Source organism: Drosophila yakuba, chromosome 3L (assembly GCF_016746365.2).
Source record: "Drosophila yakuba strain Tai18E2 chromosome 3L, Prin_Dyak_Tai18E2_2.1, whole genome shotgun sequence".
Classification (NCBI taxonomy): Eukaryota; Metazoa; Arthropoda; class Insecta; order Diptera; family Drosophilidae; genus Drosophila; species Drosophila yakuba.
In genome coordinates this window covers 16,403,672-16,422,853 of record NC_052529.2, presented here as the reverse complement: position 1 = coordinate 16,422,853, position 19,182 = coordinate 16,403,672, and the positions used below count along the sequence as shown (strand labels likewise).

The 19,182-nt window shown below is 41.8% G+C and overlaps 4 protein-coding genes across 8 annotated transcripts; 2 read left to right on the top strand and 2 right to left on the bottom strand.

Annotated features, from left to right (window-relative positions):
- Positions 1-567: 567 nt before the first annotated feature.
- Positions 568-12,723, bottom strand: LOC6534293 (adenosine deaminase 2-A). 3 transcript variants are annotated; one of them, XM_002094938.4, is made up of 4 exons: positions 12,604-12,723; positions 1,872-2,830; positions 1,627-1,809; positions 568-1,566 (listed from the first exon to the last, which is right to left on the bottom strand). In XM_002094938.4, exons 2-4 carry the CDS (start codon positions 2,721-2,723, stop codon positions 940-942), a joined length of 1,662 nt encoding a protein of 553 aa, XP_002094974.1. In that variant the 5' UTR covers positions 2,724-2,830; positions 12,604-12,723; the 3' UTR covers positions 568-939. The 3 variants fall into 3 exon arrangements, with proteins under 3 accessions (XP_002094974.1, XP_039230814.1, XP_039230813.1); XM_039374880.2 differs by having other exon boundaries at positions 1,872-2,826; positions 12,604-12,691; XM_039374879.2 differs by lacking the exon at positions 12,604-12,723 and adding an exon at positions 12,125-12,140.
- On the bottom strand, positions 3,294-5,420 carry LOC6534292 (adenosine deaminase 2). Its single transcript, XM_002094937.3, has 3 exons — positions 4,422-5,420; positions 4,044-4,226; positions 3,294-3,982 (listed from the first exon to the last, which is right to left on the bottom strand). Exons 1-3 carry the CDS (start codon positions 5,316-5,318, stop codon positions 3,377-3,379), a joined length of 1,686 nt encoding a protein of 561 aa, XP_002094973.1. The 5' UTR covers positions 5,319-5,420; the 3' UTR covers positions 3,294-3,376.
- LOC6534291 lies at positions 5,524-8,073 on the top strand. Its single transcript, XM_002094936.3, is given in 3 exon segments — positions 5,524-7,556; positions 7,558-7,879; positions 7,882-8,073. Coding segments are annotated over 3 exon segments (1,539 nt in total). The 5' UTR covers positions 5,524-6,399; the 3' UTR covers positions 7,942-8,073.
- LOC6534290 lies at positions 8,084-11,410 on the top strand. Of its 3 annotated transcripts, none has more exons than XM_015195060.3 (13): positions 8,084-8,424; positions 8,503-8,776; positions 8,831-8,863; positions 8,936-9,133; positions 9,186-9,218; positions 9,276-9,530; positions 9,592-9,699; positions 9,759-9,818; positions 9,922-10,017; positions 10,116-10,352; positions 10,405-10,471; positions 10,533-10,954; positions 11,106-11,410. In XM_015195060.3, the coding sequence occupies exons 2-13, from the start codon at positions 8,681-8,683 to the stop codon at positions 11,208-11,210; spliced, it is 1,710 nt and encodes a 569-aa protein (XP_015050546.1). In that variant the 5' UTR covers positions 8,084-8,424; positions 8,503-8,680; the 3' UTR covers positions 11,211-11,410. The 3 variants fall into 3 exon arrangements, with proteins under 3 accessions (XP_015050546.1, XP_002094971.2, XP_039230812.1); XM_002094935.4 differs by having other exon boundaries at positions 8,918-9,133; positions 10,408-10,471; XM_039374878.2 differs by having other exon boundaries at positions 8,918-9,133.
- Positions 12,724-19,182: the final 6,459 nt, after the last annotated feature.

Here is a 19,182-nt window from a genome sequence, read left to right as displayed (position 1 = left end):
GGTTATGTGCGGACGTGGCACTGGAGGAGGCTGTGGATGTAGAAGTGGACGGGGCCACGACGACCACATAGCGCATATTCATTAAAATTCGCATCCACTCCTCTGCGAACTCGACGCACCCGACGGCAATGAGAGATTTATGCGGGCTTAGTCTTGAGTGCAATCCCCGCATGGAGATGTCATCGTGACTGGTTGAGATGCAAGATTAGTATCCACGGAAACGGCGAGAACAGTTTGTTATGAGGAGAGACCAACTAAAACCCTTTTGCATTGGGTTTGGATCTGAACCAGGGATTTTTAGTTTATACAGTATTATATTTTGTTAGCTCTCTTAGTATTAGTCTCCCATGGAAGCCTATCAATCACATTCCAAGTTGTGTGAATAATGTTACATATGTATTTCATAGGTCTTACTCATTTAAAGAAAGGAACTTCCCTTCAACTATTTTAGCTATCGAGACCCTCACGTTCCCATCTCTGAGGGATTCGAAACCGCATGGCTGGCTAACTCATTACGATTACGTACAGGCTTCTTTGAGCTTTGAACATAAATTGCATGCACTCTTATTTCGGCTACGACTAAAACGACTTCTTTATTGCTTTCGGATTCTTCGACGCAGGAGAGGATTTCAAGGGGCGTGGCACAGAATCTCATGGGCTTTAAGGAAGGTATTAGTCTAGGTCTAACTAAAGACTAGTCCATAACAATTAGCTTACAACAACGGTTACATTTTGAGGATGATGGCATGAATATGACTTTGAGTGGATGCGGATGCGGATGAGGATGCGATGCATTGGACCCGCTGCAGTTGTTGGTCGAGTTGGAGTGGAGTGGTAGGAGCAGCGGGCGGAGGGGTATTCGGTGTAGTCCGACTAGCGCCAAAGGTTAGAGGTCATCAGGGAGAACGCAACCAGCAACGCTGTCACCACCCGTGCTAGTCAATCGATCCGCTGACTGGGTGCTCCCTGGTTGGAGGCCTCCTCGTTGACATCGGCAATGAACTGGTCCCACTTCACTTGCCACTTCTCCAGCGCCTCGAACTGGGCGTCTCCCGTCAGCGAACTGTATTGGATGGAGTTGAGGGCCAACTTCTTCAGCAGACGCAAGTCAGAGTGCTGGGAGGCGATTCCCAAGAAGGCGATATAGAAGTCGTGCGTCAGGGGAGTGGCCTTCCAGAAGGAGGGATCATCCGAGGATATAACCACCGGATAGCCATCGGCAAAGAAGTGCGAGCACGGATGGTTGCGGAAGTCAGAGACCAGCTGGAGCACCTGATTCGAAATCGGGTTCACCTCAATGGCCACATTCAGCTTTTTCAGCATGTCCAGCACCACGGGATGCTTGACCAGTGCAAATCCATGACCAATACGCTTGGTGCCCAGCAGAATAGCATCGATCAGGTTCTCATCCACAGTGGAACCGAACCAGTTTGTCTCTCCGGCGTGGAAGTAGAAATCAACGTCCTCGGGGATAGACAATATTTCGTCGACAAAGTCCCTCAAAGGACGGCCCATCTCCTCCTGGCCCACCAAATCGAAACCAGCCACAAATTCGGGGTATTGTTCCTATCGATGGAATCAAATGTTAGAACCATAGCTCACCTCTAAGCTTTGAATAAATCTCACCTTGAATTGTTTTAGGTTTTCGATATAGGCATTTACACCCTCTGCATTCGTATTGCGTATGGGAGCGTAGATCATCCGGGAGCCAATGAAATCTGGATGAGCCTCCTTGAACTTCTCCAAGGTTTCCACGTAGATGCGCACGGTATCCATAGGAGTATACTCCTTTCCTTCCATGTCATATAGCTGCAGAAAAAATCAACTCATTTGGTTAAAGCTCCAATAAATATTATCTATGATCCACTTACCGTTGGAACAACTGATCGGAATTCCAAGTATAGGACACCATCCTCGTAGAACTCCTCCAGAGCCTTGTAGTAGTAGTCCGCCCAGACGGGGGCGTACATCACCAGGCCGTCGAGAAGTCTGAAAATGGTCATGAACTTGGACCAGGCGGCGTTGTTGTCTTCGAACTTCTTGATAGGATACAGGGTAAGTCTCTCGGCCAGATAGTCGTCGACCTTGTCGGCGCCGTACTTGGCTCGCACATCCGAGAGCAGACTCCAGTCGCAATCATCCAGGGCCTGTGGCTTCTCCTTGGAAAACTTTAAGGCGGTGGCACCGAGATCTCCATCCTGCTGGCAGGACCAGAGGTGCTCGTAGTAGGTCAGGTTGACGATGGCCGCCGTGCTGCAGAGCGCCGTATCGTGGGCATGAAGCACGGCGCCCTTGGGCATTTTTTTCAGCAGCTTGAAGAGATCGGTGTTGCGGATGCCGTCCAACACATCGAATATGTGCTGGGAGGGCTTGAAAAGGTGAGGTGTAACCAGGCCTTCGTCGAACTCCTTTAACTTGGCGTTCATAATGGTCTCGTTAGCCTTTATTTCCCTGCTGGTCAGCTCCAGGTCGTGGCCCAATGAGCGTGACTCCTCGTACCGGAAGAAGGCGCTTCGCAACGTCTTGTAGGTATCCGGCGTGGGACGACCTGGCCCCAGAAGGGCTTCCACGTGCGGCGAGCTGCCGTAAATGGTCACCAGATTTCTATCAACCAGGTTCTTCGGCCGAGTGCGTGATTCCACCGGACCCGGTAGCCAGCTAAGACAGACGCACAGGCCCAATGCGAGCCAGGCGATAAGATTACGGCGGATGACTGGCGACATGATGAGCGGTAGATTCAGTTAGGGTCCGATCGCGACTAGGTCCACTCTGCGACTGACGTCTGCGGCGATTGAGGAGCTCCGATTTTGGTTTCGATGTGGAGCCCTATCTGAAATTGGAAACAATTGGCGGTTTGGCATTATCTTTGATTTAACACGCGTTCGAATGGATCTCGAGGCGATAAATGCGCGTGTGGGTTGGCAACCTGCCATCCAGATAATCGCCCACAATCGCCCAATCTGGCATCTTGATTTACGAGTAGCCGGAGATTAGATTACCTAACCTTAACTTAGCCCATGGCTATAGCCCTGACATTCGAGTGCCGTGCTGTTGGTCATTTTATGGGCCACTCTCGATAAACCGGAAAGCGATGCCCTCGAAGGCAAAATGGCACTAAAACCAAAAGTAATGCTCTTTTGTACTCCAAAATTGGAATACGGGTACATATAAAAAACTAAAACTTCTTATCATGGGTAAATACGTATGCTAAGCGAATATAAGTGGGCCAAGAATTAAAGAGGTTTTTCCCTTTCAGTAGTAAATACAGATAAAAATAATAAAAAAAAAATGAATAAAATGTATTAGCTAACAGCTTTTTTCACCTATAAATTTTCTTTTATACAATTTTTGTTCTCGATTCGACAATTATTACTTATTAGTATCCACTACTGTTGACAAAGCTTCTGAGCCATCGGTTCCAGTTGCATTGCCACTTGGATACGGCCACATTCCGCTCCTTTTCGCTGAGGGAGCTAAACAGAAACGAGTTGAGGGCAAGCTGCTTGATGAGGCGCAAATTGCCCCACCCACTGACCACGCCCACGAAGGCCACATAGAAGTCGTCGGTGAGAGGGGCGGAGTTCCAGAAACACGGATAGTCCGACCCAATTACAATTGGAAAGCCGGCGGCAATCAGATACGCCGCCGGATGTTGGCGGAAATCGTTGAAGTATTGCAGATAATGGTTGGACAGGGGACAGATCTCCACGGCCATGCTAAGCCTTTTCATGGCCTTCATAATCTCCGGATGAAAGGGTAGATTCACGGCATTCCCAATGCGTTTACTTTGCAACAATAATGCCTCCAAAAGATTCGCATCCGGGCGGGAGCTATCCGGACATCGAGACTCTCCCGCATGGAAATAGAAGTCCATATTCTTGCCGATCCTTAACAGTTGAGTAGCATTTTCCAAAAGCGGTAAGTTGCACTCGTCACCGAAGGTGTTTAGATCAAAGCCAGCTAAGAAATTCGGATAATGCAACTATCAAGGAGGAAGAATAAGGATCAAGGAGGAGGATCAATAGGCTAAAATCACCGACTACCTTAAGCAGACGGGCATTTTCCAAATACTCATCCATGCGACTGTCATTTAAGTCCCTAGAAGGAGCGTAGATCAGCTTGACTCCGATGAAATCTTTGAAGCTGTCCCTAAAAATATTCGATACTGAAACTAAGGCCTGCGCCGTTTCCAAAATAGTAGAGTTATTGCCATCCAGATCGTACATCTAAATAAAGTCGGGGGTAAAGCGGGATTTTAAAAATGGAATGATTGTCAAGGGTCTTTCTGTGTCATGTATCTAAAAGCATTATTAACTGCAAGTATAAACTTATTGCTTTCAAGAAGTATCTACTATCAGGAAGTGTATATTCCAGATGGAAATATATTTCGTTAGATATCCCCAACCCAAATATCCACTCACGATTGGCAGCGAGGAACGCAGCTCCACATACTGCACCCCGTCGGCGTAGAAATCGCTCAACATGCTGAATATAAATTCACTCCAGATCGGCCGGAATGTGACCAGTCCGTGGATGATGCGTTGGTGGCGTCTCAAGTGTCGTGCCAACTCAGAGGAACTCTTATACCCCTCCGGCCGGACACTGAGGATTTTCCTCAACCTGTTCTCGAAGTCAGACCGTGACTCGAACTGGAAGAAGTTGCTCATCAGCATCCAATTGCATTGGTAGTCCTCGGCGGGCGGAATGTGTGGATAGTACCTGGAGAATCGGAAGTCCTCGAAGCCCTGCTCCACGTTCACGCAGACCCACAGGTTATCGCGGTATATCAAATCGATTAGGATGTCCGTTCTCAGCATTCCCGAATCGTGAACGTGAAGGAGTCCGCCTTTGGGCATGCTCTTAAGTGCCGCATAGAGATTCGTATCGATGATGTTGGCATGTTTCAGAAACGGCGGTGGCTGAGCGTGGTAGTTCTTCCAGAGATTATAAACCTCCTCGTCCACCTGCCTGATGGCCATGAGCCGATCATTGGCCTCCTCCTCCAGCGGACTCAGCGCCATTCCGCTGCCAAGTCTTTGCCGCCGCTCCCTTTCAACGTAAATCTGCCTCATTCGAGCGTGCCGCTGCTCGGACGTGCGATTGCCCATGTCCTCGGCAAAGGGAGCCGAACAAATCAGCACCACCAACATCAAACAGAGCATGACAGCTATGCCCACGTGGAAGCAGACGCCACCATATTTACTGGTCGCCATGTGCCGGCGATTCTCCTCCTCGTCGAGTTCCATGCGGATCATTCTCGTTGCTGGCTGCGGAGTGACCCTTAACGCTTGGACATCCTGAAGCTCCACATTCTCCATGGCCCCTCTTTTAAAAAATATCCAATAATTTTGAGATTCGAAGCAATGTTTTTTTTAATTTTGTGCCCGAAAATGCCTTTCAAAACATTTTGTTACTTGACATATTAATCAAGTTTTAATGATTCATGTTACTACATTTCACTTAAGTAGTAACGAATCGTAGCGGATATTGCTAATGTTTTTTAACAGTCGGTTCGAAAAGATTGAATGACATATTCTTTTAAAGTTAATGAATCTCTTTAAACTGAAATGGTATCTATCAAAAATATGACTTATTTTTCCCGTTGCGTAGAAAAAAAGATTCGAATCGCAGTCAGCGAAATCTGTTCAACCTATTAACGAAACATAAGGCGTTATATAAGGGAATCGACTTAAAAGGCGTTCAGAGATTGCCCTATCAGTTGTCAGTAATGGCAGTTCTTTGTTTACGACTGTCCCATTATCGAATTTTAAAACCATCGTGATTTGTTTCGATCCAGGTCTGTTACTCAAAGCCACTTGAAATTTGAACTCCCCGCCGCCAAGTAACATCTATGTGCACCATATCGCCTTGGCCTTGGCCACATACTATGTGTATGTAGCTGGAGTTGTGAGGGGGATTTTTAAAAATAGACCAATTCCCTTTTTTTTCGCTGAAGAGGTCTTCCCATCTCATGTTCTTTGCCTTTCGCCCATCCAGCGATAATACGCAATCTGGGAGAGAGTATCGCTTTGAGAACTCTCTTCAGGCGTGGAAAGTTTGTCGGGGGTTGTACTTATCGACCACCACCAGGAGCGTAGTGAAAAAGGGGGTGGTGTTTACAATTGTGCAGTGGGCACAGTGTGCTCACGGTATTTGTTATTTACATAACAAAGATTGCTTGTCAGGTAAACTCACACTGGATCATGGCTATGCATAGTGGTGAAGGAATAATATAGAATGTTTATTGATTTACGCCTATTTAATGGCTATTAGTAAGAAGAAATATGTATTTAAACACATTACATTGTTGTTGTTCTATAATATGAAAAAAAATATATGTTCTTACCTTATTAATATTTTAATTTGAGTACTAGCACAAAATTCAAAATATATTTGGTCATGACATGTGGTGCACTCTGGTATGTGCTATACTCTGAGCACTTTGCCCCACTGTGCCACGAGATCTGTACAATCGGGGACACATGCGCTGGTTGCACGCACTGCCAGCTGCGATTGCATGCAACCGCGATTCATACGCAACGGGGGTTCAGACAAAGGACGCATGTATATAGCTCAGAAATCGGCCAGACACATGCCACGCGTTTCCTGCTCAGTCGAGTGGGCCTGCTCAGCCACAGCAGATCGATTAGGATGCGATTCAAGACGAGTATTACCATAGGCCATGGACAGCCACACAGGAATCGACGGCTAATGGAGCTGGACGACGACAGTCTGCTGATGATTTGCGAACATCTGTCGCTGGGAGACCAACTGAGACTAATGGAAGTGCAGGAGGAGCGATTGTCCAGCCTGATACTGCACTTGTGGTCCAACAGATACGCCAAGCAGTTTGATTTTCGCCGGGAGCAGCAATTAAAGCTGCTAAAGCCCGACGAGCAGGCTCAAATATTGGATCACTTAGGCCGGCGAACAAGAGCCTTAATTAACCTGCCCGGAACCGGAGAAGGATGCCGGAAGTGGCTCAAACGGATGCGACAAAGCCTCACCCATTTGCAGAGACTCAGTTTCACGAAAAGTAATACATTGGTAATACAGAAGCTCCCCCACCTGTGCCCCAATTTGGTGGACCTTCAACTTGGCGAGTGTGAGGGCTTAACACCCCCAGATTTGGATTTCATGTTAAGGAACCTTGAAAACATAAAAGTATTTGGTATGCGCTCGAGACGGAGGTGCAGCCAAAGGCGGTACCAGTATCCCAAAAATCTGGAGATCCTAAAACTACCGGCTTGTATGGTTAACGCCTGTGCTGCTGAGATCTTTCAATTGCCCCGACTCCGTCAATTGACAGCTTTTCTGTGTCCAAATTTGGGGCACGGCCACCTGGACGATGATGATGGCAAGGCGAGTGGCAGTGGCACAGGAACTTTGTCCGCGTGCCTGCAGCAAATTCGGGGTCGCAATTGTCGGATTGTGGGTCTCCGTTTGCAGTGTCGACTGGATGACTGCATGTCAGTCGTCGACGTCGAAGAGGTATTCCGGCTGCAATCCTTTGCCTGGCACTCGCAGCTGACGGTGCACTATGATGTGGCGGACGGGAGTCAAGTGGATGCCACAGCGACCGCAGGCCGTGCGCTCCCTTCTCCGCTTCCTTGCCACCCAGGCGGCCAGTTTGCGGGAATTGGATTTCACGCGTAACGCACATGCCACGCCCACATTCCTCGCACAACTGGACGCCCACTTGAGGCGGGCCGGCGGATGTCCTTCCAACCAACTGACAAATACGGATGCGGATGTAAAAGCGAATAGGGGTGCGGATGCGAATACGGATGCGGATACAGCTGAGACAAACGATTTGGCGTTTGTCGAGCTGGAATTGCTGCATTTGCCTAATGAACAAACGGAAGCGGGCACCGTAGAGATGACAGCGATGAGGGATTGGGCCAAAAGGATAATGGATTGCTGATGTGGGGGGCGAATTAAGAGCAAATTAAGTAAATCTCCTGTGCTGCCCCTGATAATTTAAAGTCAACATGGAGCTCATTGTGTTAGTCCCTTAAGAAATATTTAATAATAAACATGTCCTTAATTTAGGGCAAAGTCAAACATTTTAAATGTCATTTTGTTGATATTTCTTTGGGTTACATATTATAAAAGTAGTTGACGGAAAGCAAAAGCAGTTGCGATTGAAAACAATTCTAATTCTAATCAAGCATCACCCTTCCTTATCAAAACTTTTCAATCAATTTTTAAAAAAGTTTGTAACCCTGCATACAATGTAAATTCCGGTTTAAAAAGGTTATTGCAAATACTATTTTGCAACAGTTTTGGAATCCAATCAAGTTTTTCTAAATATACCAACGCTTACACATAAAATCCAACTTTTTATTTATACTAAAGGATTATTTTTGTTCACTTAATTGCTTTTAAATCTTTAAAACTGTTCTCCGATTGGTTAGACTGTGTGTAAGTATCTCAATCTTCATCTGATAATGAACCGATTATAATCCAAAAAGCATGAATGTTTACATTGGACAATGTTAGGAATTCTGTTCTGCTGCCCGATGAGCTGTATTTGGCATTCAATCGGTTTTTGGGACACCAGAAGGATCTGAACGAAGCCAGATCCACCCGAAATCCCTGCGAGAGGCCCTCTCCAAGGATCTATCCTATTAGCGACGACGACAGCTTCGATCCTTGTCCCACTGTCAGTCGCTTCTCAATGCCACGCAACTCGGTGGAACCATTTCAAGAACCCCTATACCGACATATCCTCGATGGCAGCAGACAGAATCAATCGTCAATGGCACAGGATGTGGTAATGATGCATGCAGAATACATATATTTTGTAAATTATAATGTAAAACTCTAGCTCTCACCCTGTAGTAATCAGGACGATGAATATGTAAGTATGATCCCATAATTACAAACACTTGTTATGCAAATCTTTGAATTTTAGCAATGTTGCAACTTGCAGGAGTGCCCAAATAATAGTCCCCCTCTTCAGATCACCAACGATACGACTTCACTACAGATTCCACTAAATTCTTTACGTCACTTTCAACCTCTACTAGACCTATCTCAGCAATCACAACGTAATGTCCAACGATCCCAAAGCGTTCCCAGGCACAGTTATAGAAATGATAAATCTACTCATCATAATACTACCCACAAGGTAAGTGAATAAACCAAAAGATTTATGCCATTGTATTAAAAGAAAACTTTAGTCCTCGGTCAAAAGGATCAAACCGCAAACACCGGTATGTTTGAGAGTTACACAAATAAGTTGATAGATACTAAAATACCTACATCAAAAGTGTGAGTTAAGTGTACCGAGCGGAAACCGATGTCCCACCGATCAAAGCTATAAATATGATATGGATAACAGCTGCAGGAATAACACCTCATATGATTGGAATGATAGCTCTGAAGTGGGTATGAACTATGGAGAGTTCCAAAGACGTCAATTGCTGTTGCAAAAAATTCAACAGCAGCAATATCAGCAAAATCAGGCTAGACAGCAGAATCAATCGAAAATTTCTTGGTTGGAAGATGACGAGCCAATTGCATTTGTATGTCCACGTAATCCGAAACCCCTTAAGTCTATCCAATTTTTAACAATATATGAAACAGGAACCTGATCTCAATAGCACGAGAATAGATCGAGATGATCGTCACCAGCAATCCCGCCTTCAACCGAAACCAAATGGTCAGATGTGCAACTCCTGCCAGCAACAAAGTGTATGTAAAAAGTTAAATATGGTTACTAAGTTGAAATATTTGTTTCTATTTCTAAAAAGGTGGCACGATCGATCCTTGAGTGTGATGAACCACTAGAAATGAAACGTAATCCAACGCAGGTACGTTGCGATATCGCAAAAGTCTAATCGTAATCAATAACTAAATCTGTAAAATAATCTGTAACAAATTATTTTAAATTTGGAATTTCTCTTTTAAATTCAGTACGAAATGGAAATTAATGAAACTAGTTATCTTCAGCCACCAGAGGCTCTGCGAAACGCTAGATGTAGACCACAAGCGAACCAGAATCTTAGAAACGTAAGTAAATTCCAACTTTTGTGTACTTCCATATGTTATTTTAGACGCCCGTGAATCTAAATACTAAACTTTTTTATATTAACGTACATTTTGAGCAGTCACAAGATATTTACCCAGAAGCCTTTATGAATCAAACACCGAGCTGTCAGCAATCCATGAGTAAGAATATGAAGTCTTTCTCGGATCCACCCAAAACTCAATATGGTTGCTCTACTGTCGGTGGCAAAATAATGGAAGATAGCCAAAACTGTACGTGTAGTGGTGGTACGTCTGCCTCCAGAAATCAAACCACTTTGGAAATGTCTCAATTATTGTTGAGCAGGTCGGGCTTGAATGTAAGTTCATTATTTGCTGAGCAGCCATGTGAAATAATACTTGCTTTGATAGCAGACTTCATTGGAAAGAACTAGGCGAAATACTTCTTTGGGAGGACGTTCTATGCGAATTGAAACACGTAGGTTATATGCAATACGACCTAATAAAATAATAATATCACCGATTAAAACTCATAAAAGCGGAGGATCGTTTGGTTGAGCGCATTCAGAACGAGTTTCACGAAACCTTGGTGAAGGATCGCTTTTGTCCAGGCATCATACAAGCCAGTCTCGATGGAAGTGAGGACTTCAACGAGTACTCCAGGGAGATTGCTTTTGCAGGACCCGTTCCGGAGCAACCATATCCGGTGGATCCCATCACCATGATAGAAGCCATCAAGTTACGCATCGACCACGAGCGCAAAGAGATCCGCAAGAAAAAGGAGGAGCGAAATGTGGATTTGAGATATCAATCAAAAGAGGGAAGGTCATCAAGAAGACGGCCAACAATTACTGAGGACATTGATATTCATTTTCATTCGAAAAATAGGTCGGAAGTCAATGAGGGCGTGGCTGCCTTTCTGAAAGCCGAGACTGAGTATCACAAGACTAGTGTGGGAAGAGTAAGTATCAGAAATCGTATCAGAAATTTCCGTTTATAAAGAACATATACCTCTATACCTTTCATTAGTCACATAACGTAATCAAATCGTTGTGCATTTTCATTAAAATTCTATTGCAGCGCTTTGTCAATATTTTTTATTCTATTTGCAGGATTCCGCCTTTGATGCCCATATCAATCGCTTTGAAAGTAATCTCTTTGATGAAAAAATTAAAGTCCATTCCTACACAGCCACAACAAAGCCCACCCATCGGTAAATTTAAATGGATTCTCAATCGGGAAAATGCATTTATGCAGCTCACTGGAGTTCATTTAGCACGAGACATATATTTTTTAATGAATGTAGTGTGTTTTGTATAAAACGAGGTAAAAGAGGAATTATTTATTCATTTTTGCAACTGAACCATTCTAAATGCCGACAGAAGTCAACATAATAAAATTTCAAAAAAGTCCCTAAGTAATCTAGAAACTTGTCGGTCAGGAAAAAGAAGTGTACGAGTATATTATAAAACAATTCACCTCCACTCGGTTCAAACTACTTCAGATGGAATTAAAAGTTCTGACCGATAAGGGAAAATTGTTAAGCAATTACTCAGACTTATGAATGACTTGGAAATGAGCAATCTATAAATTGTATTTATACACGTTTTATCTTTATGGAAGGGTCCGACCTCTTGAGGGATTCGTCAGACTACATAAATAATTTAAATTTTAAGTTCTGCTATTTATGGATAAGATGCAATGATAACGTATGAATTTAAACTACATTTCATTAGGCAAATCTGTAAATTCTACTCAGATAAGTGAACTGCAGAAGATTTAAAACAGTAATAAATAATGCTCATTAGCAGTAAACATTTGCAAACAGCAATGGGGGTCTTATATGAAAAACAAACCTTACTGGAAAAGAATAAACAGATTTATTTATTACTACGTAAACTTCGAAAAAGCTAAATGTATTGAGCAAAAAAAAGACCATTAAGTAAGTGTACGCGTAGTTTAAATAATTTTAAGATTTCATATGCGAATATTAAATATTCATGATTGATATTTATTTTATTTGTAACGATGCAGACAATAATAGGCTTAAACTTATTTCAATAAACAGTAAAAGAACACTAAAAGAAAAATGTCTTTGGGTTCCATGAGCAGAAAGTTTATGAATACTTACTCATATCACGTGTGATAACACGCTCTCCCCACACACAATTTTTTAAGAGACTCAACGAAAGAGAAATGACTATTTAAAATAAAAGGAAGACGAGCTAAAAATAAAAAATCAGCTGTTGGCTCTCACACACTCTTTTTTAAATTCTATGTGATTTCCATAGAGCAGACCGATTTTACAACAAAAAAGCAAACATAACAAAGAAACTTAAATACAATAAACAAAATGTTAAATGGCCACCCGTTTGCAGTTTTTGTTGCTATCAAATGGCGAACATGTTGAATATTCATTGATTAATTCCGCTGAGTTGGCATAAACGAATCAATTATGCGACTTTTACTCCCAGGTTTTTTATGCCCCTTGTCTTATCGAGCTTTGTTGTATAGTGTTTTTAAGCAATCTTAATTTCTTAGCTCTCCATCATTATATTTTAATTAAATTAATTTCCACACCACTCAATACTGAATCAAACGAAACTTTACCACGAACGGAGGCACACAACGTGACTGAAAATTCCTGATTCCGAGCACTTCCTCGCCGCGTTCTTCACGCCAAACGCGCGTCCAAAGACTGATCCCAACGATCCCAAACTCGAACCGAAGAACCTTCCCCGATGATCATCATATATGTATGTAGCTATAGCGACGGAGCGCTGACGTCGACGTCGACGTCGGCGCTGGACTTCAATCAATCGTGCTCTGCACAAAAAGAGCCCTGGTTTTTCTTTCTTCGCGTTTTATCAGCGTGTAAAATTGAATGGAGAACAGCGATATTAAAATGCTCACCATATAGTGCTAGATAAAGTTCCCAAGCCGGTCACTTCTCGCTCCGGTTCTCTTTTCGAGACCAAGAGACAACAAGGGTCGCTTCTAATGTTCATAGCCATGATAATACTGTCTTTATAAATTATTTATGCAATTATTTAAAAAAGGTGATATCCACAATATTAAATGATTTATAAAATGAATACTTGGAATCGCTTGCATTAATAGTAAGCAAATCTATTTATAATTAATTTCAAAAATTTGCCTTTTTACATGGGGGGGGTTTGCCTATACATGTCTACAAACTCGACATATTTTTGGTCATTCAAATCATCAAAATTGTGTTTCGGTTGGTTAAACTGTGTTTAAGTATTTGAGTCTTCATCTGATAATACAATCTATCTATCCAATAAGCGTTTCTTGTTCCACCGTAACCAAAAATAATAATGAATAATAATAAATGCGTGAATAATGTCTTATACAGCGGCATGAACTTTCTTATCAACAGGCTCAACAGAGGTCTTAAATTCCTTAAGTTACTTAAATCACTCATTACTTAAATGGGAATTCCCATAAAAACATGTACATACATTGTTAAAATCTATTAAATAATATGTATATTATGAATTTAATTTATGCATAGATGCAATCTTACCACATTCTTAAGTTATATACGTTTCTTCATTGCTCTTGCAAAATAAGCTTTAAACAAATGCTGCTCTCAGTTTTTTCCAAATTCCATTCAAAAATATCAATTATTCAATCAGACAATTTTCGCAAATGGTAATGAACTTTTTTTGTTCTGTAAACAAAACGCATTCGTTTGAGAAATGAGTAAAAAGTTTGGACCACCCATCTTGCAGCAATACTCACAAGAAATTATAGCTGGGAATGAACACAAATCTGCCCACGTAGAGATCTATAAAATTTTAGTGATATTTTGTCGTGAAGAAATATTATTTATCTGAATTCCCAAAAGTGCAAACAAAAACAGCTTTAAAATTTGAGTACCAACATGAATTTTAATGGTAGAGTGCTTAGAAAAGAAGTATGTCTTCAATACAAACGGTCTTCCAAGTTTAATACAATTGAAGTATATATATTCGAATATCTGTGAGACATGTTTTTGTTCAGAATTTTGAACACACCGCGTGCATTCATGAATCCCTTTGAATTGCAGTGCAGATTGTTAATGTGTTTATAATAAAATTGCTGTGATTTGCCTTAGGTTTAAATTAATGGTCTCACAACGAATGTGTTGCACATTGCCCAGATAGATAGTAAAGATTTATTTTTGGCACTGCTATTTTTGGTCATGGATGTGCAAATGTACAATGTGCAAATGTATAAATGTTAAAACGTGTATTTGGAAAGCAAATAAAATTCCAAAAGGATTACAAAACTAAGGAGGACAAAGGAGAGGTAGACCCGATGCACAAGCATCCGGAGAACGAGAGTCATAAATAAATTCATAACTGCATCCCATGCAAATTTCACAGGGCAACTGCTTTGGGCCAGTATTTCCGAGGAAAGCTGAATCAGATCATGAGCACTGTCTGAGCTGATGTATGAATGCCTTACAGTTATGGCCGTGTGTGCATGTAAGGCACGGATTAAGGGGACTTAAATGAATTTATGGCATGTGCTAATCTTGAGGGCTTTGAGACGCCCATCCGCCGAGCCCATAATACAATTATAGCCAATGCCTGCGCACTTTATGACTTATTATTTTTGAGGAACCTAAAATCATGTGAAAGGTAGTCGTCAGTACTGACTGCACCTGCATCAGCAAGTTTTTTTTGTTCATACTGATTAATTATTCCGACTGAACTTTTCTTTATATTTTTTGTTTACGTGTTTTGTGAAATCATCGATCTAGTACTGGGATGAACTGATGACTGAAATCGTAAGCAACCATTCATTATTATGATTCCTCTATTGTGCAAAAAATTTAAATAAATAGCGGAAGCATTAAATGTGTGAAGTAAGACAGCTTATATAAACATAAACAAAAATTAAATCAGCATCCGAGTTCATTTATTTAAGTAATATTCAAATATTTGGAGAATGAAAAATTGTAGTTTTTAAAAAGCAAAACATCCGGCTTAGAATGCATTGTAAAATGTTTAAATATATCGTATGATCTGCTATAAGAAATCTGAAAGTTTCTCAAAGATCATGAAGTTCCTTACTCAACGGTAGTAATAAAATATTAAGAAAATTATAGAGCAATAAGGTAAAGGTTTTAAGTTAATTTACATTCAAAAACAGTCATTAGGGCCTGCTAAAATCTGTGATTTTTGTAGTAACCCAGATAGTATTTGTTTATACAACCAATTTGTGGCAATCGGGTCTTTGCACAAAGCTGGTACAAAATTCGCTTAGTAACATAAACAAAAGCCCATCGCCATACAAAATTGTTTAGCAGTATAATTAGTGCACTCGATGGGTGGCAAGTGGTGCTGGGAAAATCGGGATATTTGATGGGAAAGCGATGGAAACTTAACCAGCCCAGTTGCGTTGATGATGGGGTCAATTTCCAACATTTCTAGTTTGCAACATTTTGCGGTAGTAGATCGTGCAGTATTGGGAACGGAATTTAATTCAGTTACACGGAGAGTGCTCCTTAACCTCACTGAAATAGTCCTACAATAGGGCAAAGGGGTTCATGGAAGTTGATTATGCGTTGTTTTGGCACTTAATATGATGAAATATGCAGAGAGCCATTAGCCCGGGATGGGATTGGGAATGGTGGCGGTAAATAGTGGAAGCACACGATTGCAAAACGCACAGTGCCTGCAGTAAATTATGCATCATGATTCCACCAACTTGCTTCAATTCCGAAGCGAACATTTCACTGCGAAGGAATAATTTCCAAATCAAGGTTTAATTTTTGTTCAACTGCATATTTTTGTGCGCAAACGGAAAATGATTTTGCCAGAAAAGTTTGAACTTTTTTCATACGAAATATTTTTGTTTTTGCTGCAGGCAAACAGAAAACATTGCATTTTTTCCCATACATGCATAAAAGTTGGAAATATATGAAGTAACGTATTTCCCCACATATTTCGTTATAAAATCGAATCGATCGGTAGCTTAATAATTAATTAAAATTCTAAATTGGTTAATCAAGGCGCACTGTGAACCATTTTTGCACATAATCAAAAGCAGGCGAGCAAATTACGAGCTCTGTAGACAGATGTGCTCCCTCTCTTTCGTTGTTTGCTGCTCTATCTCTTTCATTCAACGTCAAGGCAATTAGCATGCAAAACAAGTCGAAGCCATGAATGCACATCTTACGCACACACACACGCCTGGCATTTATGTATAAATGTATAAATATCACCCAAATTCAGTAGTACTTATGTTGGCTTAAGTGTGCATGACTGCAGAAGATGCGCGAAATAACAAAGATTTAGTAGCCCTAAAAAGTACACATCTCTTGTCATTAGGAGTGCATTCAATAAAAATTAAATATTCTTTTATTCTAAATAAATTTTTTACTTTTTCTTTGATTTCTGCATAGAACTTTTTTGGTTTATTGGCTTTTATGCTTTAATTGTGCCCGCCATCAGTGTGTAAAGTTAGAGGAAGTTTGTAAATGGAAATCTACGACGCTCATTGAACTTTTGGTAATATGTGGTATATTTTTGTGACGCACCTTCTCACATACATCCTGGCTTGCCTGCATATTTGTGCGGTTGCTCCGCAATGAAACAATACCAACAACAACAGCAACAGAAGCGGTAATAACAGCGGCAAAAACAGCAAATAGTGGCAGCTGCAATAAACCCGCGGCGATGCCGCCAACGGCCCCAAATGTATGCAACATTATGCGGCATGTGCACTAAACAAGTCATGAATTTCAAACAGTCGCCGGAGATGCCGCCCCCCCATATCACCCAACCCCACCCCCTCTCCCGTGGCGCCTGAAACACGCTCCTTGGTGCATACTTTGCATCAGTAATAAATGCGGAAGGGGGACAAAATGCAACCGCAAATGGCGGTGCGGTGCGGTGGGCTGAGTTTTCCTTCATTTTCCGCACTGACTTCTGCCATCGGCGAAAGAGACCGCGAAAATCGCTCGCCGCATGGTTGGCACTTCCGCTTTTCATTTGCCTCATGTTTAATACATCCACGCAGATGCAAATGGCTGCGGGCGTGTGTTCCTGTGTGAGTGCCACTGGCGCAAATGCATCACCGCCAAATGCCCCTATAAGTATGCTAAGCAAGGCTCCAAATATTCTCCAATGTGGCAAGCTGATCGGACTCGGAAACCCATAGATTTCAGATTGATTTCAGCTAGATTTCTTTTAAAGTGACGAGATGATTAGCTTTATGCCAAAAACTGTTGGTTAGCCCCAATCAAATAATCGTTTTCTCTATTACATTGACCTAAAAAGGTTAAAAAAGTCTTAATCCATTTAAATTACATTCTTAAGTAATAAATGTTCAAGAATATACATATAAATACATACATATATAGAAATATATGAAGAATAAATTCAGTCTACATCGCCAGCCAAACATCGAATTAAATTTGATTGTTTCTTATTCATTTATTTTACTTGATACATAGCTTGAAACATTCTGAGATTATTTTTTTCATTCATCTTATTTATTTGTATAGCAGTAATTTAACATTTACAGTACACACGTATGTACATACATACTTGTAGATATGAATGTGCGATTTTTCTTTCTATTGCAAGGAACTTCATTTAAAAGTTCGGTGCTTTCATTAAAAGTGCACTTGATTGTTATTTGGGGTTCTGCACAAATTTCCATATCAACGACAAGCTGCAAGAAATGTTAAATATCAGGCAGGTGGAAATAACAAAGTGAACTGAGCAACTCCTAATTGCGTGCTTGCTGCATGCGAAATTTCGCTACCACACAGCTACAAATATGGGTATATCTGAAATAGAATGCATGAAGAGGAGGTGTGCGCAAGTGTTGGTGAATGCAACGAACCGGAAGTACGTCACACACACAACACACACACCCATAAACGTATACACCCGCGGAAGGGAGGGGGAAATACTCGTGAGTGAGCTGATGCAGGGACCCAGACAGCGTGTATTTAGTTTAACAGCTTCGCAGGCAGCGACATGCGACACTGACACTACAAGTGTTAATGCCAGCCACGCCCCACCGCCCCCACATCCGGTCACAGACACACACACACACAAGCACACGTTTAGCCGCTGAAGTGCGTGGAGCAGTTTTTGCATACTGCAAATAAAATGATGTTAAAACATTTGTAAGGCCAAACTAACTAGAATTTCGTTGGCACTACAAACGAACCCACCATTTTGCACCCTTATGGAAATGCACCCCGCACTCGTACTTGAAAATCCACTTTCTTGCCTCCGCTGCGGCGGGGCAAAAAACTTTTTAATCAAATTTTTCAATTTAGCTTCGTACATCGTTAATTAAAAACCGGGCTCCCCTCCCCTCGTGCCAAATCGTCAGCCCTTTTCCTCGTTTGGCATAAGTTTGTTAGTTTGACATGCTCTGCAGTTAATTCCCTTTAATTTACTTCCCTTAACGCCGTTTAAATGTTACGCATTCGCCGAGTTGTACCACTTAATCTTTTCGCCCCAATCAGGATATGTTAATGTTTCCGGTTTTAGTTCACTTCCTGCCTTTAATTGGCGTCAATCATCAAGAATTGAAAAACATACATTTCTATTTAATCGATTTGTATTTAAAAAAGCATAATAAAGATGATTAAGCTCCCTTTAAATTGGTATTTTCCTCGCGAAATCACCGATGCAAAGAAGTGTTAATAATCCGACATGTCAGTAATGCCTTTCATTAAGCGGGCTCCTTTTCAACGACTACACACCCATGTAATCGCACGGATTAATTAACCATAAATGAGCGCCGCATTTTCATTTCCTTTCCCAGCCAAGGGAAAGGTAAGACTATGTGCAACATATGCCCTCGCGCATTGGAGTGTGAATAAAAGTAATTTGATGCTAATTAAATGCCCGCAGCAAACACGGGGAACCGAAAGTCCCTCGGGTGCTAGGATTAGCCGGTATATATATGCATTTTTCGCTAATGACACTTAATTGTGCAACACTTGAACGCGCTGAATAGTTATTTGTAATAATTATTTCAATGGCCGGGGAGCCCAGACCTGGAGGACTTGGGGGTCTTGGGGGACTTGGGGGACTGACTTCATAAGCCAATTAAGCCAGTTGAGAGCAGCGGAAAGCCGGCAACAAAATGTTTACCTCACAGCTGGCCACACCTAAAAGTCCTGCCAGCGCAGTTGTTGCAAATTAA

Bases quoted from the DNA above. Each gene is read 5' to 3' on its own strand.
- LOC6534290 (XM_039374878.2), top strand. From the start codon at position 8,681: ATGCCACGCAACTCGGTGGAACCATTTCAAGAACCCCTATACCGACAT. The intron at 8,864-8,917 runs GTAAGTATGATC...TTTGAATTTTAG, and splicing joins GTAATCAGGACGATGAATAT to CAATGTTGCAACTTGCAGGA. The intron at 9,134-9,185 runs GTAAGTGAATAA...AGAAAACTTTAG, and splicing joins ATCATAATACTACCCACAAG to TCCTCGGTCAAAAGGATCAA.
- LOC6534292 (XM_002094937.3), bottom strand. From the start codon at position 5,318: ATGGAGAATGTGGAGCTTCAGGATGTCCAAGCGTTAAGGGTCACTCCG. The intron at 4,227-4,421 runs GTGAGTGGATAT...GACTTTATTTAG, and splicing joins TGCGTTCCTCGCTGCCAATC to ATGTACGATCTGGATGGCAA. The intron at 3,983-4,043 runs GTAGTCGGTGAT...CCTCCTTGATAG, and splicing joins AAAATGCCCGTCTGCTTAAG to TTGCATTATCCGAATTTCTT.
- LOC6534293 (XM_002094938.4), bottom strand. From the start codon at position 2,723: ATGTCGCCAGTCATCCGCCGTAATCTTATCGCCTGGCTCGCATTGGGC. The intron at 1,810-1,871 runs GTAAGTGGATCA...TTTTTTCTGCAG, and splicing joins TCCGATCAGTTGTTCCAACG to CTATATGACATGGAAGGAAA. The intron at 1,567-1,626 runs GTGAGATTTATT...TTCCATCGATAG, and splicing joins AAAACCTAAAACAATTCAAG to GAACAATACCCCGAATTTGT.